Source organism: Callospermophilus lateralis, chromosome 14 (assembly GCF_048772815.1).
Source record: "Callospermophilus lateralis isolate mCalLat2 chromosome 14, mCalLat2.hap1, whole genome shotgun sequence".
Classification (NCBI taxonomy): domain Eukaryota; kingdom Metazoa; phylum Chordata; class Mammalia; order Rodentia; family Sciuridae; genus Callospermophilus; species Callospermophilus lateralis.
In genome coordinates, this window is record NC_135318.1 from 78,945,417 (window position 1) to 78,970,420 (window position 25,004).

The 25,004-nt window shown below is 36.3% G+C and overlaps 1 protein-coding gene across 1 annotated transcript in view; it reads right to left on the minus strand.

The window, feature by feature from the left end:
• Window positions 1–2,078: 2,078 nt before the first annotated feature.
• Window positions 2,079–25,004, minus strand: part of LOC143379913 (uncharacterized) — a 38,230-nt gene continuing 15,304 nt past the window's right edge. Inside the window, exons 2-3 of the mRNA XM_076832654.2 lie at window positions 15,996–16,122; window positions 2,079–4,893 (exon numbers count right to left, since the gene is read on the minus strand). Of these exons, the coding sequence (XP_076688769.2) occupies window positions 2,699–4,893; window positions 15,996–16,122 (2,322 nt within the window). The 3' untranslated portion in view covers window positions 2,079–2,698. The remainder of the gene's footprint in view (window positions 4,894–15,995; window positions 16,123–25,004) is intronic.

Genomic DNA, 25,004 nt, shown 5'->3' on the forward strand with positions numbered 1-25,004 from the left:
TATTTAGAGATAGATCTCACTGATTTGCTTAGGGCCTCATTAAATTGCTGGGGCTGGCTGTAAACTTGAGATCTTCCTGCCTTAGCCTCTTGAGCTGCTGGGATTACAGGCATGTACCACCATTCCCAGCTGTGTTTTTTGTTTATTTGTTTGTTTGTTTGTTTTGTTTTTTAAGAGAGAGAGAGAGAGAGAGAGAGAGAGAGAGATTTTTAATATTTATTTTTTAGTTTTCAACGGACACAACATCTTTGTTTGTATGTGGTGCTGAGGATCGAACCCGGGTGCAAGCATGCCCGGCGAGCGCCCTACCGCTTGAGCCACATCCCCAGCCCTGTGATTAGCTTTTGAACATGACTTATGTATACTCCAGTGGCTCATCTAAACAAGACCTTTGTTTTCTTCTCTTTAATGACATGTGCTCCTGTTCCTGTAAGACCTAAAAAAGGGACAGGTGTAATCTGGATACTTCATCAGGACTCAGTGTCAGCCTGTGCCATGTACTCTCTATCCTTTGATCCCCAATGTATAATTACTATGATAAATTTTAGAGTCAAATAAAAAGTAGCCAAAGTGAAATGATATATAATTATGTGGGAGTTTAGATGCTCTGTTAGTATGGCTCTTTTTCTTTTCCCCCCATTATTGGGTACTTGTTTCTGGTTATAGTTCCCTGATGGTTGTCCAAGGCTAAATAGGTATTTAATAATGGGCAAAAATAGTTTTCTAAATTTTTCGATATGAGTCGAGACCCCCTCAGAGGGGTCTTCGTGAGGAACTTCTTGGCTTCCTCAGTATTTTAGTTGTTTTCTACCAACATACCAGGAGCCAGGATGGGCCAGTGTCCAGCTGTCCACATGGCCTCCTGGGCAACCATTAGGAATATTTCTTCCAATGGCCCTTCTTTTTACAAAATACGCACTGGTGGCTCCTAATTTCTGGGGTATTTAAAGTCCCTATGTTGGAAAGCTGTGTTGTTCTCCAAAATTGCAGAGCCCTTAGGACTACTCTTATTCCATAAGGTTAAAAAAATTATTATTATTACCAGGGATTGAATCCAGGGATGCTTAAAGACTGAGCCACATTCCTAGGTCTTTTTGTTTTTTTAATTTTTGAGACAGGGTCTCACTAAGTTGCTTGGGGCCTCACTAAGTTGCTGAGGCTGGCTTTAAACTTGGGATGTTCCTGCATTAGCCTCTTCAGTTGCTGGGATTAAAGGTATATGCCGCTGTTACCAGCCCCTGTAGGGTAAAATTTGAAAGTACTAATTCAAGATAGAGAAATTTGGGGTTTATTTTCCTGTTCTTATATCTTACCTATAAGTGTCTTAAGATCACCATAATACATAATTAGTATTCTGATTTGGGGGAATACTATTCTCCAAATGAGTTGAAGTTTCTAAAAAGATTAATGGACATTTTTTAGTATGCATGATAGTAGAAGCAAATGTGACTCCATTTTGTTTTATGACTTCATCCTGTAAAACAACCATGCCAAGTAGAAGGTTCATGACCAGGGCAAAATGTTCTTTTTCCTTTTACTATAGAAACCTTTAAGAACAGGGAACTACCTAATGGGGCATTGTTCTGTAACTAGGGTAACAGGGCTCTGTTTCTGTGACTGGAGTGACTGGGTTAACTGAGATTGGTTAGGTTTCCAGCCGCTTGACTGTACTCTCCCGCCTCTGTAACCTGGCTTGCTTGCCTTGGCTAGACCCCCAAACATCCCTTTTGAGGTTTTCAGGCTTATAAGGAGTGCCCTTGCAATTGTTTGGGCTGGTCAGGGGAATAGCTTTAAGTTCTGGTCAGCGGCCACCGGTGAGCTTCAATAAAGGTTTGATTTGACTATACGTGAGTGGTCTGGAAGTCAGTTTATGAAACCCCAGGATGAAGGTTTAACTATAACATATGTTTTTACTATCTGTTGCACAGAACTTTTAGTAAAGAAGAACACTGTAATACCTGTGACATACTACCACGAGTAAATACCTAACAATACTAATACATTAACAAATTTTACTTTTATTTTGTGACAAAATTCATAATAATGTGAATAAAGTATTTCAAAATCCACTGTAAATAGTTGAAATTATAGATTAACAACTCTCAGGAACAAGTCATCTTCTGATAAATGAATTTAAGTTACAATTGTTTCCTCCAGTTTTCAAAAGTGAAAATATTGAGAAATCTTTGATTTACAATAAATTTACCTCCTTCCAGAGACAAGAGTTCTACACTATTTTATGATACTTGTGAGAATTTCTTTATTTCTACCCCAGCAGGTAAGGATGCTTAACAAATTTTAAGCAAAAGTTAAAGGCAATTCCTCATTTCCCCTCTCACATACATCAAGAATCAAGGTACAGATAAAAGCTTTGCTATATTTTTTCATATTCCTTAAGGTGTTTTCTTCACTATTGATATTTTGCTATTTTTTAAGGCATATATTTCAGGCAAATGTCTTTCTACATCCCCTATAGGTATCAGGTTTCTGATGTTAAGGAAAATTTGAAATTTGAGTAAAGACTTGGGCACAGTATTTACATTGTTAGGGTTTCTATACACTATGAATTCTCCAGTGATAAGCCTGAGCAATTGCTAAAAGGTATGCAACAGTTTTTACACTTGCATTACCTCTCCCTGTTATGATTAGTCTGGTGAAGAATAAGCCATACTCTTTGATTAAAACCTTTCCCACATTCTTAACATTGAATCTCTGCATTATGAATTCTCTGGTGCTGGGTAAGGCTTGATTTATACCTAAAAGCTTTCCCACATTTATTACATTTGTAGGGCTTCACTACAGTATGAATACTCTGGTGTCGAGTAACATCTGCTCTTCGAATAAATCCTTTCCCACATTCTTCACATTTGTAAGGCTTCTCTCCAGTGTGAATTTTCTGGTGTTGAGTAAGGTGTGAACTTTGAATAAAATCTTTCCCACATTCTTTACATTTGTAGGGCTTCTCTCCAGTATGAATTTTCTGGTGTCGAGAAAGCAATGAATTACACCTAAAAGCTTTGCCACATTCCTTACATTTGTAGGGCTTCTCTATAGTATGAATACGCTGGTGTAGAGTGAGGTTAGCTCTTTGAGTAAATCCTTTCCCACATTCTTCACATTTATAGGGCTTTTCTACCATATGAGTACTCTGGTGTAGAGTCAGGCTTGGTCTTTGAGTAAATCCTTTCCCACATTCTTCACATTTGTAGGGTTTCTCTCCAGTATGAATTCTCTGATGTTGAGTAAGGTGTGCTCTTTGAGTATATCCTCTCCCACATTCTTCACATTTGTAGGGCTTCTCTCCAGTATGAATTATCTGGTGTCGTGTAAGCAATGAATTACACCTAAAAGCTTTGCTACATTCCTTACATTTGTAGGGCTTCTCTCCAGTATGAATACTGTGGTGTAGAGTAAGATGTACTCTTTGAGTAAATTCTTTCCCACATTTATGACATTTGTACGGCTTCTCTACAGTATGAATACTCTGGTGTCGAATAAGACTTGGTCTTTGAGTAAATCCTTTCCCACATTCTTCACATTTGTAGGGCTTCTCTCCACTGTGAATTCTTTGGTGTTGAGTAAGACCTGCTCTTTGAGTATACCCTTTCCCACATTCTTTACATTTGTAGGGCTTCTCTCCAGTATGAATACTGTAGTGTAGAGTAAAATATGCTCTTTGAGTAAATCCTTTCCCACATTCTTCACATTTGTAGGGTTTCTCTCCAGTATGAGTACTCTGGTGTTGAGTAACATGTGATCTTTTATTAAAAGCTTTGCCACAAATTTCACATTTATAGGGCTTCTCTCCACTATGAATTCTCTGGTGTTGAGTAAGTTGTCTTCTTTTAGTAAAACCTTTGCCACATTCTTCACATATGTGGGGCTTTTCTCCCATATGAATCCTTTGTTGTTGAGTAAGAGTTGAAAAATTCTTAAATTTTTTTTCACATTCTTGACATTTGTAGGGTTTCTCACTACTATGCCATCTCAGGTGTTTAGAAATGGTTGAGCAATTATTAAAGGATTTGCCACATTCTTCACATTTGTAGTGTTGATCACTATGGTACCTGTGATGTTTAGAAAGTGGTGTGGAACTCCCTGCTTGAATACATTCCTTAAATTTGGGGGGCTCCCTTCCAGGATGAGCTCCACTGTATTGAGGAAGGCTTGCAGTTGAGTGAGAAGCTCTCTCACATTCCTCACATTTGCAAGGCACCTCTTGGTTCTGAGTACTCCTATGGTGCTTTGAGCACTGAAGAAGGATGTTCCCACATTTGTCATCTCTGTAAAGGTTCTGTGCACAATGGCCACACTTATGTTCTCTTTTATTGCAACCAAAGCTAGAGTTCTTCTGTGTTTTGCTACATTCATACTTTTTTTCTCCAACATAAGGACACTGGTAATTGCTTAGTGTAGAGACCTGGCTAAAAGTGTTGCTTGTTTCATTACATGTGTTGCACACATTGCCGAAATCTAAATCTGAATTTTGATTAAGTAGTATGGAGTATATAGGGGCCTTTCCACCATCATTAAAAGTGTATGTTTGGGCCCAAGAAGGAATTCTTTGTTCACTGCAGAATAATGAACAGTTTGTAAAGAAATTTTCAAAATCAACACTTTGAGAAACTTGTCCTTCAGTTATAAATTGAATACTCTTCTGAGCTATTGAATGTTCTTGAGGACTATTGATAGTATTAAGGACAGTCACTATTAATTGGTCTTGTCCTTCATAATATGATTTCTGACCTTCACTGTTATCTACAGTGTTCTGTATTTTCTTTTGTTGTAAATAGTCAAGGTCACAATTTCCATATCTTCTCTTTATCACTTTTTTAAATAAATGTTCTCTGATGGGTTCTGGTAAAATTTCCTGGGTATGATGAGAAGTCATGTCTAAAAAAATGAAAATAATAATTATTTTACATATTAGACTGAGAATATACTTTAAAAATATAACATGAAATTATAGCTGTCAGGACATCAATGTGGTGGCAGAATAGTACATCAAAGACCATAATTACTCCATAAACATATGAGCTAAATAACAATGGACAGACAAATTTACTTTGTGAGAATTATCCAAATCATCTGAGAATTCACAGTGTCCAAGAGGAGTATATAGTTAAAGAGTAATATAACAGAGGAAAGGAAAGTGTGTTATTTTTATCCACTCCTGGACTTCCTCCTCTAGAATGCACCATTGTACAATTAGGGAAAAGCTACCAACTCCCTTCTTCTCCCTCAATAGAAAAAGGAAAATGTAAAATGTGAACATTTCTGGTTTTCTTGGGGATTGTCTGAAAACCACTGTCTGTCTACCATGAGAAAGACCTGTCTATAGCAGATTTTGAATGACCATAACACAGATATTCTACAGGGACAAAGAACCTATGGTGTCTAAGGAGAAAAATGGGCTAATCTTTTTAATCATAAACACACACACACACAACACACCCTGTGTCAGTATTACCTGGATGAAGTCAACACATGGAGACCAAGACAAATGACTTGCTTTTTAAGTTTTATAATTTTGGTTATTCATGGATTCATTTCATTGACAAATAAAATGGCATGTATTTACCAAGTATTTCAAGGTATTTGAAAATATAAATACATGGTGAAATGACTAAATCTAGCTAAAAAACATTTTGTTATTTTATATAATCATCATTTTACTACTTAGAAAACATTGCATTCATTCTCTTAGCATTCATCAAGAATATAGTACATTAGCTAGTGTGGTGGTACAAGCCTGAATCCTCACAACTCAGGAGACTGAGGCAGGAGGATCCCAAGTTCAAATACAGCCTCAGCAAATTACTGAGGCTGTAAGTAACTTAGTGAGACCCTGTAACAAAATAAAAAATAATAAAAGGGCTTGGGATGTGGCTCAATATTTAAGTGTTTCTGGGATCAATATTTCTTATATCCTTTAAAATAATGTATTTCAGTTTTTGACCAACACTCCTAATACACAGGAGCTAGTAACCACTTTACTCTCTGCACTTGTGAGTTCCACATGTGAGTCAGAAGAGGCTGCAAATTACTTTCTGTGACTTCCTTATTTCATGTAATGCAAAAGCTCTGCATATTTATCCCATGTCACTTCACTTGACAAGATATCTCTTTTCTATTATTAATTCATTGTGCATAAATATCATATTTTTTACCCATCCAACCCCAGAGGGGCACATAGGTGGAGTCCATGTCTTGAGTACTGTGAACAGTGTCTGCACTGAAGCAGTAGTGGAGCTCTCTCTGCAACATGCTGACTTAATCTCTTTTGGTTACCTGTTTAGAACTTGCTTTTCTGGATCACAGGGGCATTCTACTCCTAACTTTTTATGTGTGGTGCTTAAGATTAAGCCCAAGAGTGTTGCAGCACTGACTTACAACACAAACCCCTTTAAAATTGTTTATTTTGAGACATGGTGTGACACGACTCTTGCAAGTCCTCCCAATTACCTAGAATTTCAAGCATGTGGCACAGTGCTTCCTGTTTTTCAGTTCTTTACTAACATCCATATTGTTTGCCAAAATGACTATTAATTTGCTATAGGCTGGCTTTTATATGGACAGATCAAAAATAGTATGGTATGCAAAGAAAAATGAACACTTGATTAATCAGGGGTAAAATGAAACACAAGGAATTGAACATTGGGAATGTAGGAATTATGAATTACACAAGGAACCTAAATAATCTAAGTATAAGACTAGTATAGTCACTAGACTTATACTACTTATACTACAGCATACTACACAATTCATAATAGCTAAACTGTGGAACCAACCTAGATGCCCTTCATTAGATGAATGGATAAAGAAAATGTGCTAAATATCCACAATAGTATATTACTCAGCAATAAAAGAGATCCCAAGTTCAAATACAGTACATTCTTCAACTCCGTCCATTTACCTGCAAATGCCATGATTTGGCATGTAGTATATAAGTCTAGTGAACTAAACCAGAGCACAGAAAACTGAATAAAATCCAGACAAAAATTATTACTACAAACAAGCAAAACTAGTGTACTTGAAGACTTTCTTAAGAAATAGTGTCTGAGAGAGTGGTGGGGGAGGGTTTTTACACAACTGTAATCCTAGCAACTTGGGAGGCTGAGGCAGAAAGATCACAAGTTTGAGGCCAGCCCCAGCAACTTAGTGAGACTATCAGAAATTAAAAATGAAAAAGGCTAAGGCAAAGGGCAGTGAAAAAGCAACTGAATTCAATCTCCAGTATCAATTTTAACAGCCTGAGAAATGATAAATATGAGCAAAAAAATAAATCAAAGAAGTTCAATGTTCCTAAGTAGGAAAAAAAAACAAAAAGACTCAAAGTGCATTACACTTAATTTTTCAACATTCACAAAGAGAGAATCTTCAGAGAACCAAAAGAAAACTGTGTAACTAAAAAGGGTACTTGAATATAATTTCAATATAGTCAATAGTCAATTTCTTTTTTTAAATTTTTTATTCTAATTTGCTATATATGAAAACAGAATGCATTATAGTTCATATTACACATAAATGTCAAGAGCCACAGCCGAGTTGGGATGGCGCCTAGCATTTTGCCAGTACTTTTGAGTTCTCACAGAGTTCCCGTTGAGTTTCAGTTGAGCTTTCATGGGGATTCCTGGAGAGTTCACGTTGGTTGGTGAAGTTCCAGTGGAGAGAGTTTCGGTTTGTGTGTGGTGTGTCCTGGAGAAGGCCGTGTGGGTGGCGTTCACGAGAGTTCGGAAATAAAGTTTGTTCATGCTTGAGTGGCTCGTGATATGTGCCCAGCCAGACTGCGGCACATAAAGCACATTTTTTCATATTTCTGGTTATATACAAAGTATATTCACACCATCCATGTCTTTGTACATGTACTTAGAGTAAAGATGTCCATCTCATTACACCATCTTTCCTACACCCTTGTCCCCTCCCTTCCTCTCCCTCCTCTTTGTCCTATGGTTTTTCTAATCTTCCCATGTCCCCCCTCTCAACCTCACTATGAATCAGTGTCTTATATCAGAGAAAACATTTGGCATTTGTTTTTTGGGGATTGGCTAATTTCACATAGCAGTATATTCTTCAACTCCATCCATTTACCTGCAAATGCCATGATTTCATTCTCTTTTATTGCTGAGTAATATACTATTGTGTATATTTACCACATTTTCTTTATCCATTCATCTACTGAAGGGCATCTAGGTTGGTTCCACAGTTTAGCTATTGTGAATTGTGTAGTATGCTGTTTTAAAGTCCTTTGGGTCTAGACCAAGGAATGGGATAGCTGGGTCAAAAGGTGGTTCCATTCCCAGTTTTCCAAGGAATCTCCACACTGCTTTCCATATTGGCTGCACCATTTTGCAATCCCACCAGCAGTGTACGAGTGTGCTTTTTCCCCCACATCCTCACCAGCACTACTGTTGTTTATATTCTTAATAGCTGCCATTCTGACTGGAGTGAGATGAAATGGAAACTTTGCAATACAGGACTTCCGGCAGCAAGGGATCCACTCATGCATCAAATAAATTTATAGGAGTAAACAGTAACTCAGCAGTAAAACAGAACAAGAAGCAACATGCGCAGCATGAAAAAGCAAGGAAGAAAAGGAGTACAAACAATGCAGGACAGCCTAAATATTCAGGAGGATATAGAGTCATCAGAAAAATGGTCATATAAAGAACTCAAGGAATAACTTAGACAGATGGAATGGAACCTTAAACAGGATACGAGCAGCAAATTCAAGCAGCAAAAGAACACATTGAGAAAGAATTACATAAACAGATAAAAGAAGAAGTTAAGCATCTTTATCAGGAGATAGAGATTCTAAAAAAGAATCAAATAATAATCTTAGAAATGAAGAAAATTATAAACCAAATTAAAAACTCAAATGAGAGTATCACTAATAGAGTGGAGCAAGTAGAAGCCAGAACGTCAGATAATGAAGACAAAATATATCATCTTGAAGAGAGTCTAGCCAACTCAGAAAGGCTGGTTAAAAATCACGAGAGAAACATCCAACAGATATGTGATAACATAAAAAAAAACAAATTTAAGAGTCATCGGGATAGAGGAAGGTACAGAGATTCAAACCAAGGGAATGAGTAACCTGCTACATGAAATAATTACAGAAAACTTTCCAGAAATAAAAAAGGAAACAGATATACAAATTGTAGATGCATACAGGACACCGAGCATACAAAATCACAGTAGACCAACGCCAAGACACATTGTTATGAAGATATCCAATATACAGAACAAAGAGAAAATATTAAAAGCTACAAGAGAAAGGAGGCAGATTACATTCACGGGTAAACCAATAAGGTTAACAACGGATTTTTCATCACAGACGCTGAAAGTGAGAAGATCCTGGAACAATGTATTTCAAACACTGAAAGACAATGGATGCCAACCAAGAATTCTGTATCCAGCAAAATTAAGCTTCAGGTATGACAACGAAATAAAAATCTTTCATGATAAACAAAAGCTGAAAGAATTTGCAGCCAGAAAACCAGCATTGCAAAGCATCTTGAGCAAAACACTACACAAGGAAGAAATGAAAAACAATAACCAAAGCCAAGTGGGAAGTACCTCAGTAAAGACAGATGGAGGAGGGAAAGCTAATCATGGAGAAACAAACTAAATTTTTAAAAAAAAAGAAAAAAAAGAGATAAATAATCAAACATGGCTGGAAGTACAAACCATATATCAATAGTAACTCTAAACGTTAATGGTTTAAACTCTCCAATAAAGCGACATAGGCTGGTAACATGGATTAAAAAAACAAATCCAACAATATGCTGCCTCCAGGAGACACATCTGACTGGAAATGACATACACAGGCTGAAGGTGAAAGGCTGGGAAAAAATATACCATGCACATGGTCCTCACAAGCAAGCAGGGGTGGCCATCCTCATATAGAATAAAATCGACATCAAGACTAAGTTAATCCAAAGAGATAAGGAAGGACATTATATATTGTTAAAAGGAACCATTCACCAACAAGATATAACAATTATCAATATTTATGCACCAAATAATGGTGCTGCGACGTTCATAAAACAAATTCTCCTCAAGTTTAAGAATGAAATAGACCACAACACAATAATTATGGGTGACTTCAACACACCTCTCTCACCATTGGACAGAGCCTCCAAACAAAAGTTGAATAAAGAAACTACAGAACTCAATATCACAATCAATAACCTAGACTTAACTGACATATATAGAATATATCAACCATCATCAAGTGGATATACTTTTTTCTCAGCAGCACATGGATCCTTCTTAAAAATAGACCATATATTATGCCATAGGGCAACCCTCAGTAAATATAAAGAGGTGGAGATAATACCATGCATTTTATCTGATCATAATGGAATGATACTGGAAAACAATGATAAAAGAGGAAGGGAAAATCCTATATCACATGGAAAATGAACAATATGTTACTGAATGATCAAGGGGTTACAGAAGACATAAAAGAGGAAATCAAAAAATTCTTAGAGATAAATGAAAATAAAGACACAACTTATCGGAATCTATGGGACACAATGAAAACAGTTTTAAGAGGGAAATTCATCAGCTGGAGGTCATTCCTCAAAAAAAGGAAAAACCAACAAATAAATGAGCTCACACTTCATCTCAAAGCCCTAGAAAAGGAAGAGTAAAACAACAGCAAATGTAGCAGAAGGCAAGAAATAATTAAAATCAGAGCGGAAATCAACGAAATTGAAACAAAAGAAACTATTGAAAAAATTAACAAAACTAAAAGTTGGTTCTTCGAAAAAATAAATAAGACTGACAGACCCTTAGCCATGCTAACGAAGAGAAGAAGAGAGAGAACTCAAATTACTAACATACGGGATGAAAAAGGCAATATCACAACAGATGCTACACAAATATAGAAGACAATTAGAAATTATTTTGAAAACCTATATTCCAATAAAATAGAAGATAGTGAAGACATCGATAAATTTCTTAAGACATATGATTTGCCCAGACTGAGTCAGGAGGATACACACAATTTGAACAGACCAATATCAATGGATGAAATTGAAGAAGCAACCAAAAGACTACCAACCAAGAAAAGCCCAGGACCGGATAGGTATACAGCGGAGTTTTACAAAACCTTTCAAGAAGAATTAATACCAATACTTTTCAAGTTATTTCAGGAAATAGAAAAAGAGGGAGCTCTTCCAAATTCATTCTATGAGGCCAACATCACCCTGATTCTGAAACCAGACAAAGACACCTCAAAGAAAGAAAAATACAGACCAATATCTCTGATGAACCTAGATGCAAAAATCCTCAATAAAATTCTGGCGAATCGGATACAAAGGCACATCAAAAAAAATGTGCACCATGATCAAGTAGGATTCATCCCTGGGTTGCAAGAATGGTTCAATATACGGAAATCAATAAATGTTATTCACCACATCAATAGACTTAAAGATAAGAACCATATGATCATCTCGATAGACGCAGAAAAAGCATTCAACAAAGTACAGCATCCCTTTATGTTCAAAACATTAGAAAAACTAGGGATAACAGGAACTTACCTTGACATTGTAAAAGCTATCTATGCTAAGTCTCAGGCTAGCATCATTCTGAATGGAGAAAAATTGAAGGCATTCCCTCTAAAATATGGAACAAGTCAGGGATGCCCTCTATCACCACTTCTATTCAATATAGTTCTCGAAACACTGGCCAGAGCAATTAGACAGACGAAAGAAATTAAAGGCATAAAAATTGGAAAAGAAGAACTTAAATTATCACTATTTGCGGATGACATGATTATATACCTAGAAGACCCAAAAGGGTCTACAAAAAAAACTACTAGAACTAATAAATGAATTCAGCAAAGTGGCAGGATATAAAATCAACACGCATAAATCAAAGACATTTCTGTATATCAGCGACAAAACTTCTGAAATGGAAATGAGGAAAAACACTCCATTCACAATATCCTCAAAAAAAATAAAATACTTGGGAATCAACCTAACAAAAGAGGTGAAAGATTTATACAATGAAAACTACAGAACCCTAAAGAGAGAAATAGAAGAAGATCTTAGAAGATGGAAAAATATACCCTGTTCATGGATAGGCAGAACTAACATCATCAAAATGGGGATTTTACCAAAAGTTCTCTATAGGTTTAATGTAATGCCAATCAAAATCCCAATGGCATTTCTTGTAGAAATAGAGAAAGCAATCATGAAATTCATATGGAAAAATAAAAGACCCAGAATAGCAAAAGCAATTCTAAGAAGGAAGTGTGAATCAGGCGGAATAGTGATACCAGATTTCAAACTATATTACAGAGCAATGGTAACAAAAACAGCATAGTACTGGTACCAAAACAGGCGTGTGGACCAATGGTACAGAATAGAGGACACAGAGACTAATCCACAAAGTTACAACTATCTTATATCTGATAAAGGGGCTAAAAGCATGCAATGGAGGAAGGATAGCATCTTCAACAAATGGTGCTGGGAAAACTGGAAATCCATATGCAACAAAATGAAACAGAACCCCCTTCTCTCACTATAACACAAAAGTTAACTCAAAATGGATCAAGGACCTTGATATCAAATCAGAGACTGCGTCTGATAGAAGAAAAAGTTGGCTCCGATCTACATATTGTGGGGTTGGGCTCCAAATTCCTTAATGGGACACCCATACCACAAGAGTTAATAGCAAGAATCAACAAATGGGACTTACTTAAACTAAAAAGTTTTTTTCACAGCAAGAGAAACAATAAGAGAGGTAAATAGGGAGCCTACATCCTGGGAACAAATTTTTACTCCTCACACTTCAGATAGAGCCCTAATATCCAGAATATACAAAGAACTCAAAAAATTAGACAATAAGATAACAAATAACCCAATCAACAAATGGGACAAGGACCTAAACAGACACTTCTCAGAGGAGGACATACAATCAATCAACAAGTACATGAAAAAATGCTCACCATCTCTAGCAGTCAGAGAAATACAAATCAAAACCACCTTAAGATTCCATCTCACTCCAGTAAGATTGGCAGCCATTATGAAGTCAAACAACAACAATTGCTGGAGAGGATGTGGGGAAAAAGGTACTCTTGTACATTGCTGGTGGGACTGCAAATTGGTTCGGCCAATTTGGAAAGCAGTATGGAGATTCCTGGGAAAGCTGGGAATGGAACCACCATTTGACCCAGCTATTGCCCTTCTCGGACTATTCCCTGAAGACCTTAAAAGAGCGTACTACAGGGATACTGCCACATCGATGTTCACAGCAGCACAATTCACAATAGCTAGACTGTGGAACCAACCCAGATGCCCTTCAATAGATGAATGGATTAAAAAAATGTGGCATCTATACACCATGGAGTATTACACAGCACTAAAAAATGACAAAATCATGGAATTTGCAGGGAAATGGATCGCACTAGAGCAGATTATGCTTAGTGAAGCTAGCCAATCCCTAAAAAACAAATACCAAATGTCTTCTTTGATATAATGAGAGCAACTAAGAATAGAGCAGGGAGGAAGAGCAGGATGAAATGATTAACATTAAACAGAGACATGAGGTAGAACGGAAAGGGAGAGAAAAGGGGAATTGCATGGAAATGGAGGGAGACCCTCATTGTTATATAAAATTACATATAAGAGGTTGTGTTGGGAATGGGAAAATAAACAAGGAGAGAAATGAATTACAGTAGATGGGATAGAGAGAGAAGATGGGAGGGGAGGGGAGGGGGGATAGTAGAAGATAAGAAAGGTAGCAGAATACAACAGTTACTAGTATGGCATTATGTAAAAATGTGAATGTGTAACCGATGTGATTCTGCAATCTGTATGTGGGATAAAAATGGGAGTTCATAACTCATTTGAAGCTAATATATGAAATATGATATGTCAAGAGCTTTGTAAGGTTTTGAACAACCAATAAAAAAAAAAGAAAGAAACTTTGCAATACAGAAAGGAACTGAGGAATAGCATCAAAAGGGAAAACAACAAAATTACCAACTGATAATACTATAATCAGAAATACTATATTTTCATGTCGGGCTGGGATTGTGGCTCAGTGGTAGAGTGCTCGCCTAGCACGTATGAGGCCCTGGGTTTGGTCTTGAGCACCACATAAAAATAAATAAACAAAATAAAGGTATTGTATCCAACTATAACTACAAAATAAAATATTTTAAAAAATAAATACTATATTTTATGTGAGTAAAAATAAAGATTTAAATATGTGTAAATGCAGTCATTTATAACTACTTGACCTCTCCTTCAAAAAATACTAAAGTGAATCATCCCATTTGAAAAATAAAACAAATGTGCACAGCAACACAAGTCATATGAAATTTTAAAGCTTTCATGGTAGGTGCTACAAAATTCATATACCAATATAGAATTTAATTTTATGGGAATGATGGGTCATAAAACACTTACTTTTTCAATAGAGTTTGAAATATAAAAACATAAAAATCATCATAAACTCTAAATATGTATGGAATATAAAAATAACTGTGCCATCAATAACATAATTTTCAAAGGACACATAAATATACTGAATTTTTTATGAAATTGAAGTTAATTTGTTGCCAGTTAAAAACCTACTGTAAGATTAAAATTATTTTTGTAAAATATCAAAGCAAATGACAAAATACTCATAGAATTAAGGGAATTGAAAGAGGAATCAAATAATGTCATGATAACAATTCATGAACCACAAGATAACCCAATTTAAAAAGAAGGGAAAAGAATTAAAAGAAGCAGAGGAAACTTATTTAAAAAATGACAACTGTATGCAGATTACCAGAGACTAAATCTAAAGATGCAATGTGAAGTCAAAGGTGTATATGAATAGTACACACAAAAGTGACGAGAAATAATTATCATATGTGCAACATACTTTAAAACAAAAACTTTTGAGATACAATATATTTTATCTCAAATGTAATTTTACTGGCAATAGAAACAAAATAAAATAAAATAACAGAAGCTAATATAATTGTATTTACAATGGAAACAAGAATCAGGCATAACTTAATTTCATCTTACACTGCCCTAATTTGTGAAATATTGGAGATGGCCATCGAACTATAAAATGTAGGTTTAAAAAAAATGGAAACATTAACTGATGTGAAGAAACCTATACTATAACTTGAAATCTAACCTATAAAATGAACTACAGCAAAGAAAAAAAGAAAAAATTTAACCAACAAAATTCTGAATAACCATGGATGGATTATTTTGCAAACCCTTTTATATAATTGTAGTTATCCCCTGTGACCATATAACCAAAATGAACAGCCACTGTGAATCACTGACATTCACTCTATGGCACAAAAATTCCACAGAATATTCTTTATAAGTATTTTTAATGAGTTTTGATATGGGAATTTTAATTAATAAATACTTAAGTGATATCAGATACACTGCTGTATGATACTAATATATTAAAATGGATTTACCTCGAGGTCTCCAGAAATGTGCACAGATTTCTGATAGACACATCAAATGATGAAAATGCCGTCAGATCATGCTGACCTCCCAGGCAAAGGGGAGTGCTTGGGCTGTTGATTTGACTCAGCATAGACATCCACGGAGGAGAAGGAGGAGACTAAAAAGGAAACCATGTTCAACACAGGGCAGTATGTGTCCTTCTAGGACAGCACGAGAAATAAACCTAAGCTCCTGGAAGACCATTTCTATGGCATAATAACTTTTCCACCAACATTTGTATTTGGCTTCCTCCTTGCCTTGGACCTCTCAATTGTGTCCTCTGTTTCATGAATTTCTGCCCAGCTGGGTACATAGCTCAGGGCTCTTTCCTTTGTACCAGGGGAGGGTGTCCAAATACAGCTTAGAGGCAATGTGTTCATTGCAAAATGAACTAACTGTTGGAATTATCACTGAGAGTATTGATGCTTCTATTCTGGTACCATAAAGGGAAGAAATTGGATTTTGACATGTAGGCCACATCATTCCATATCACTGAAAGGAAGCTCTGCTTACCCAAGAAGACCAGGTTTCTGTAGGTCTCTAGCATCACATCTCTGTATAAATTCCTCTGAGCAGGCTCCAGGCATTCCCATTCCTCTTGAGAGAAATCAATGGCCACATCCCTGAATGTCAACAGTTCCTGAAACAAGAATAGGTAAATTAATAGCACACTGACCAATTGACCATTCACAGAACTTCTAAGTTGACTGAAGATGATATAAGAGTTAGTAGAACTGGTTCTCAAGTGACTTTAATTACTCAAGAAAATACTTTGTAACAGTGATATTCTCTAATTCTGAGGAAAGAGTATTATAAGTCCACAAAAAGTTTATATACTCCAATTTTATAAAATAAAATGTAAAATTAAGGTATCAACACAAGAATATATTTTTTAATTGTGATTTTATGTATCATAAGATCAATTATTTCTCAAAGGAGAATGTTCTGGTGAGTAAGAAGGGTAATTCTAAATTTTCAAATACACAGTCATGAATCAGAGATTCACTAAAATATGAGCTGGTTTTCTGAAAATGTAGCAGTAATTCCAATCTAGTAATTCCAATCTGAAATAAGAATAGGTAAATTAATAGCACACTGACCATTTGATCATTCACAGATCATTGCAAATATATACTTCTCACTAAGAGTTTTTCAGGTCTTAATGAAGAAAACCAAAAGAATGTGATAGTAGTACTGGTATTCATCTTTAATGACAATTTGTCAAACACCCAGTAAATGGCAGAACTCAATTTTTACCCAAGTCTATTTGACCTGTAATTCAAAAAAAAAAAAAAAAAAAAAAGCACGGGGAGCTTTAAAGTCAACATAAAGTGTTAGCGTTAGAATTTTCAGAGCAGGACAGTGATTATTAATGAGAGGACTAATTGAAAAATGTTAAATAGAAACAGGATCAGATTGATCAAATGATATTTATTTATGTTTCATGTATACATAAGTAGATATGCCATCTTTATACATTGAAAAAACAGACAAATTTTCATGTAAATGTAAATATGACATATATTCCTGGTTCTAAAACATAAATCAATTTTGGATGAATGCTGTCTTAAAAGGCATTGAGATAGACACCTTTAAGGATAGGGAATAAAATAAGAGCCACAGTTACTGAATCTTTTACATTCTTCATGTTGTCCCTGTTACTAAAAATTTATTTTGAAGAAGACATTATAATTTTCACACACTTGGAAAGATATAATTCTTATTTCTTTCATGGAAAATGCAAGATGTTATGAGATTATGATTGTGAGCTGCAGGTAGAATAAAATTAAAGCCTACGGGATTGTGGTCTGCTTCAGGAGCTCTGTTAATAAAGACAGTGTCTCTATTAAACAAAAGACAGGCAGAGGCTGCTTTACCCAAAGCAGGCCATGAAGAAAAATTATTAAGAAAGAAGAGTTTTTGTATCAAATATGATGATTTATGTAGATTATTTAGAAAATCCTACCAAAACACCTAAAGACAAAGACAAAGTCATATAACATTATAGGGAAAATGTGGCAGACAGCATTTATACAAAGCAAATAAGGTTAAAAGAGTTGAAGAACAAATAGAACAAGTTGGTAAAAAGTATCAATCAATATAAAAGGACATATCATCACTGCTGTGATGTCTGTGGCCAAATCAAAACTAAATGACATAGTAAGTATTTCAGCAGACTTTCCATGGCATTTTAGAGATTGAGTCTCTTCTAATTATTCTGTTCTTTTAGACTTACTTCATTCTTTGGGGCAATGAATGTGCATTTTATTAACTTTTGTGTATCTATAGATAGTGGAGCATCCAGATGGAATGAAAACAAAGCAGGGTTCACTTCTTCTAATGACCCAGAAACATCTGCAATGGGAATCTAAGATACCAAGACAATCTGATGTCCACTTACCAAAAAGAAAACCTTTTGAATCCCGCAGGTCACTGTTAGACCAGGATGCAAGAAAAGACCACTGACTCCAATTAAAACCAAATTAAAGCAAGCTTATTATTTCGACCGGCCAGGCTGCTTCTCCCTCCCAAAACGGCGGGAACAAGACAGCCCCCCCACCTTTCCTACAGCCCAGCTTTATAGCCCAGAAAGTTACACAAAGGGGGGTTACAGATAACAGAACTCTGACAAGCATCACACTAATGGTAGTTTACATTTTTTGCTGGCCCCAACATCAGAATTTATGAGGACCATTAGAGCCTCAGAGAGTGTCGTTGTCTGGCCAGGGAAGGCCAATATTTATGAGGTGTCTCTAAGTTTCAGAGAGGGCTGCTATCTGGTCAGAGAGCCAGGCATGCACGGGCAGGCATTCCAAGCAGGTTCAGAATTTGCAGTAATTTATAGTAAAGCCGAAATTATCTTTTCACGGCTTTGTGGCAAGATGGCTCCCAATTTTAATAAAAGATCAGGTTGGGTCTATCAGTCACATATGCCTGGCCTGGCTTTGATGAAGTGAAATAACAGAGGGCTCCTGATATAGGGGGGACATGTGCACCATATATGTTTTAAACAGAGTTCAAATTGACTGTTGTGATAAGAAAGTGAAGCAAAGTGGATTTAAACATGTTAAACACAATACTGGAACAGTGGAGAAGTAACAGTCTGCATGTTCCATAGTAGTTTGGGAGGAAAATTCAATGCTGCCCCTGACCTGGGAAACTCCTGGAAAACAACTACATCTTCCTCCTACTTCTCTAGGCTTCCTTCTCAGGAATGATAACCTACCATTCAAACCCATATCTGGAAAATATGGGACTCGTGAAAAAAAAAATGGGCCCCAAGGACCTTCCTTTGTAAGCTTAAGAATATTAACTCAAACCTCTCTGCTTCCCGATTTTATTTATTTAGTTTTAGATGAGAAAGTATCACTACTTAATAGGTAAAAGTATTCACACTCAGTGAGATTTTGTTTTCTGATTGGGGTTGCATCTAGGGACTATTTACAGGTTTACCACTAGCAATATCTGTAGCCCTTTTTTACTTTTTGAGACATGGTGACCCTAAGCATTCAAGGCTGATGTAAACCATGCAATCCTCCTGCATTGGCCTCCTGAGTTGCTGGCATGCCAGGCATGCATCACCCACAATGCCTGGCCAAACTCAGTCGATGGGAGGCAAGAAAAATGTAAAGGACTTACATTCATACCTGAAATGGAAAAACATCCACCTTTTTCAGAAAACAAATGTAATATTTGGTTACTATCTCCATGATAACAAATCATTTACTAAACACAAATCATGTGAATAATTCTGGGATCTGCCAAACCTTATCTCACATGTTTTAGTATTAAACTCCAATATCCATATGATAAGATCTACCACATATTGACTATCCCATGGTTTCATAGATGAGGAGGTGATGACTTGGTATATGGGATTTACCCAGGCAGCTACCAATCAGTTTTTTAAAACTACATTCATTTTTATGCTGCTAAAATGGGAAATAGATTTTCCCTATTTATTATTTCTGGTAAAATTTCCAAAGCTAAGCCTGGGAATTCCATTTGAAATCACCTCCCAAACACAGAGCACAAGAAAATCCCATGAAAAACACTGTGAAGAAGAAGAAAGGCAAATAAAACATTTTAATAAAGTAATATAAGACTGACTTCCTTTCCTAAAGTACAACTGTATACTGTAGCTTTGGATATATTTTCTTATGTTTGAAGCTTTACTAGTAAAACACATTTTACAGTTAGGGAAAAGTTGAAGCTGAAGTAAGTAAAGAAATCTTTTCAAGGTGACAAGCCCAGGAAGAGCAGAGCTGACTGTAAAACAGACAGGTTAAACCCAAGGTTAAAGTCAAGGCATCCTGACACCTTGGACCTATTCCCACCCCATTCTTACTGAAGTACAGTGTGGATTCTTGTACACCTGAAGGGTGTGGTTTTTCCTTGAACTTTGGGATACTCTCCTTGTATTCACAACTCAGAAAAAATGCAGAGAGGAGAAGGAATTCTGTATTTCCCCCTCAACACCATGATCCAATTTGTAGACCAACAAAAATCTGCATGTAATGGAAGTTACAGGAAAAAAATATTCATGTTCCAAGGGGTTATGATGTAAATAAAAATGGATAAAGGAGATGCCTCTAAGCCCCAGACCAGCAAGTTTTCCCCCAAGTCTCCACCCCAATTCTCAGCCTGTCTTCTAGGAAGAGATGACCAGGAGGCTGATGGTCTACAGACAATCTTAGTGAAATACCCCTGTGGGTACCAAGTGTCATCACCAGGAAGTTCTTAAATTCAGCACCAGGGAAAAAATAGGACACTGGATAAGGACATGCCAACTAATAGGTTTTCTGTTGTAGTGAGCATTTCATTTCTGACATAAATAGCTAAAAGTCACAACTTAGAAGAGGAAACATTTATTTCAGCTCACAGTTTCAGAGCACTCAGGCCATGGTAGTCTCACTCCAAAACAGAAACATCAGGGAAGAAGAGCATGAAAAGCTCTTCAGCTCATGGCAGCCAGGCAGCAGAGAAGGAGGAAGGTGCTGGGAGAAGATGACCCTGTTCGGGGCTGCTCCAGTGACCCACATCCTCCAACTAGTTCCCTTCCAATCATCCATTCAGTTGTTACTGGACTAGTCCACAGAAGTCAGAGCCCCCAAGATCCAATCATAGTCTAAAAGCCCATCTCTCCATCTTGCCACAACTGGGGGCTATGTTTCAACATGTGAGATTTTGGAGACATCCCAGATATAAACCAGAATACTTGTTAAAAATATGGTGATGACTGTGCCTAAGGATGAAAAAAGAAGGCACAAAGATTTTTAAAAACAGAGTCTGGAGATTATTCTCTGCCCTCAAATCATGTGCAACATTAACCTCCTGAAAACAAACTTTTTCAAAACCATCATCCATTACTGAGGGGTATATGACAATTAAAATACTGTGTCGGCTTCAAATATTGCATGGGTAAAAACTGTTAATAATCCTGTGATCTGCAAAGAGAAAATTGATATTTTGGAATCTGTGGAGGAAACTCAAAAATAAAGGATTTGTTGTCAGCCCTGTGAGCAGCTATAGAGGGAAGAAGATCTAATTTTGAGATCCTGCCTCTCATATTGTGAAAGAATCAGAGAAAATAAATAACCCTGGGAAGAAAGGAAAATCTGATGTCTGCTCTCAACAAAGCACCTCCTACACAAAGACCACATCCACCAAGTCAGCTTCTCCCAGTGTGATGATGTTGTATTACAACTCAGTTGATGCAGCAAGCCAACTCTGGCCTCAGCACAGGAGAACAACAAAAGCCAACCCTGGCTACACCAGGAAGGAGGGAGCTAGGTGAGGCTGGGGCCTGCATGACCAAGGTTTCTGACACTTTCTCTCTTGGTCTATTTCACCACAGCAAATAAAGATCCCCAAAAGAATACAATAATTAACACCTAAAAATTGGAGTTGTACAGCAATAATATTTTTTTAAAAGCGTTAAAAGCAAGAAAACAAATATTTTGGCTAGCTCATGTAAGGAGTCTGTTTGACCTAGATTTCAAAAAGAAAATCTTTTTGCTGAGGAATAAACTTGTACGGAGAACTCACAAGCTCTGGAGACAGATGGATGGGTAATATGTATCCCCAGAATGAATCAGTCTCTGGAGCTGAGGCTTGGAAACTAAGGATTTAACTCTGGGAGCTCAACACCTCCTTCTGTTCTCCAAGAAATTTATATAAGAAAATCAAGCAAATCCAAAAAACAGATTCATCACTTCAACTCCATTAAAATGTAGAGAAGTCCATAAAAATGTAGCATGAAGTGAAAAAGAGACCCTGCTTCATAAGAAATTATTTATATGAAAGAAATATAGGTAAAAATGTATTGTCAGTAAAATATGTAAAACAGGAAGAAGTAATAAACATACAAATTAATTAAATGTAATAAAATGATGGAAATTGTGTTTAAATTGAAACCATATAAGAAAAGTGCTCAATGTCAGATTATGAATAAAAGCAATGTAAAATGACATCAAAATAAGTAAGGGTAAGTGTTCATGAGGAACAAACACACATGCATGCATGCCCAGATGATTGGCACATTTCACTGACATTTCCAGTAGATCTGAATTTATGCATAATACACAACCCACTGTTTTTTCCCAAGGATTAAAATATTCATGAATCATTATATGTGGGGAAAAGTTTAAAAAAAAAAACACTATCAACATGATCAAAAAACAAATTTGAAACAATTCAAGATCCACAGGCAGTGCAACAAAGGAATCAATTAAGAAGAACAGAGCCCCAGACAGCAGCACCACAGCATGTGTTCAAGAGACACAGGCAAAGAAATGGTTGAAAATGAAAAGAAAGAAATTCTGAACATAATCCTAATGGAATAGCAGTGGGAAAAGTAAGTTATGCAAAACTCAAAAGTAGTGCAATCAAGCAAGCAAAACAAAAAAAAATGATTTTGAGAAATACATGGTAAAATTATGAGCAGTGACTAAATAGTCACAGGACTGTCATTATCTCTGTGTGCAGAAGGAAGAGGAGGTCCATGAGACACACCAGAAATGCCAAAGCCCATGTGTTTATCTAATGAGGACCCCAGGGGTGTTTAGGTTCTCATTGAAACACAGCATTGCTTTATGGAAAGAATTACCTTGGCTTCTTCAGAGCATTTCACCTAATTCACTCCTATTTTTAAACCATGATTAAAAATCTTAAACCTATATCAAAAAATAAAAATTTCAAGTATGTGGATAAACTGGAATGTATGACACCAAGATTTTATGAAAGAGACAACAAGAAAACAAATCAGCAATATTTCCACTCCTGCACAAGATCATGGCCCCTGTGCCCACCCAGTGCTCTAGGCCTCGGCCTCAGAGTGGCCTCCCAACCACTCCTGTAAATGCCAAGACAATTAAGAGACACCTATTTAAAGGGTAATATTCTAAAATATAGAGATGTTCTCTCAAAAAGAGATTGAGAGTTCTAAATAGTTAGGATGGATCAACTAGTCTATATTGGGAAATTACAATAATCAATAAAAGGTAAATCAATTCTTATCATTTAAATATTTGTACTATTATCTATAACTTAAGCTGATGATACTATGGCTTATGCGAAGCCTTTACTCAATTTTATTAAATAAAGAAAAGGGGGAAATAGGACCCCAGAGGCACATACTAGGTCTTGCAAAATATTTCAAAATTTTCTTACATTGTAATATTGAGAGTCTTAATGTTACTGAACACAGTTCAGTAAATTAAATCAGATTTCAAAGGAGAGTTTAAACCTGTCATCATGAAAATGACTGAGAAACATGGCACAGGAAAGTAAATTTCCAGCTACAGAGTTTATAGCTATATAGTTTCATGAGCTTGTCAGGTAAGTGAAAATTATAAAGAACCTTCTATAGACACACTTCACAGGTCCACCTTTAATGTGCCTTGCAGTGTGAACTGAAAAATCCACCCATGAAACTAGATTAATCATACTGACTGTAACAGTCAGTTAGACCTACATGCTGCTCCTATGGTAAACAGGCTGTCTACGAGTATCTTTTGAGAAAAAGACAGCTTATGAGAAAACTAAACCAGCCAATTATGTTGGTCCTTAGTAATTAAGACTACTTATCTGTTAAGGTCTGTAAACAAGTCAGATTGGCACCTGTTATTTTGCCAGAGAAATGTTAAAGTCTGTAAACAAGTCTGGATGGCGCCTGGCCAAATGCCAGAGGGAGTGGTTTGTGAAGTAACAAAAGCAAGCCATTAAGTGTGGAGATTCCTTATTGGTTGACTGCTGTATCTATTTTATGCTAATTAGATAAGCTGTGTAAAATGTATAAATATCACTCAGATCCTACAATAAACGGCTCCACTCCTGCTGCATCAACGTACACAAGTTGTTCGTCACCCCCCCCCCCCCCCCCCCCCCCCCCGCTTATTCTGCTGCAGCCAGACTGCGGCACTTATCTGGACAACTGTCAAAATAGAAAGATTATTAAAATAGATTTTTCCTATAGAGGCCAGTTATTTACATAAAATATCCAGCAGTGAATTATTGCCCTAATCATTCTACAATAGAAGTTAATACCTTTTCTAAGTGGATGGATTATACATGTCTTGTCAGTACAATACAAGATATCTAGAAATAGGGGATATATTTTAGGCTGGTCACCTATCATGGACAAGAACAATCACATGAGGATACCATGACTCCTAGAAACTTTAACTCTCAGTGAGATGGCATCCAAAAAGATGTTTGATGTTTAACTTCTGCCTTCAGAGTATTTACATTACTGACTGACCTAATTGACTACTTAAATGTGAAAATTAAGAGAAAAGATAATAAATATCCTGCAGCCTGTAAGAATACAATTTATTGTATCACTAGTTATTGCCAGCTAATATTTCAGAGTTATAATATGCTGAAGTTAATGTTCAGGCTTTGAGACAGGTGCATGTCAATTTACCAGATCCAGGCAAGCTGCTAGTCTCATGATCCTTGAAGTGACTACGTTAAATATTATTCTTGCTTCTTCAATTACAGCCTTTGTGGCTACATCTTAAAACTTCAACATACAGATTTTTTTTTTATATTTGACTTAAATTACTTCCAAGATCCTTCATTGTCAGATAAGAGCTGTTGGAGGATGAGAACTAAGTTGCTCTAGAAAACGATGTAATGAATAATGGGAATGAGCCTTTTGCTCTGAAGTTTATGGAGAGGCTTAAATGCCATGCCAATACAAATGCCTGTTACTATGGCCATATACAATGTCTCCCAATAAAATTGGGAAAAGATTAAGAATCTTCTGATGAGAGTGTTTGTCATAATAATAATAATAATAATAATAATAATAATAACAACAACAACAACAACCTGGATCTTCCAAGTTGATGGCGTTATTGAAATGATATGTTTTCTACTAATTCCTTTTGTGTTTCAATAGTAGATCATGATGACCTCAGATCAAGAATCCAGTGACTGAAAGATATAATTTCCCAGTTGTTGTTGGTGTGGTTTTTTTTTTTTTTTAATTAAGAAAGGGGGAATATGTGGGAGGCC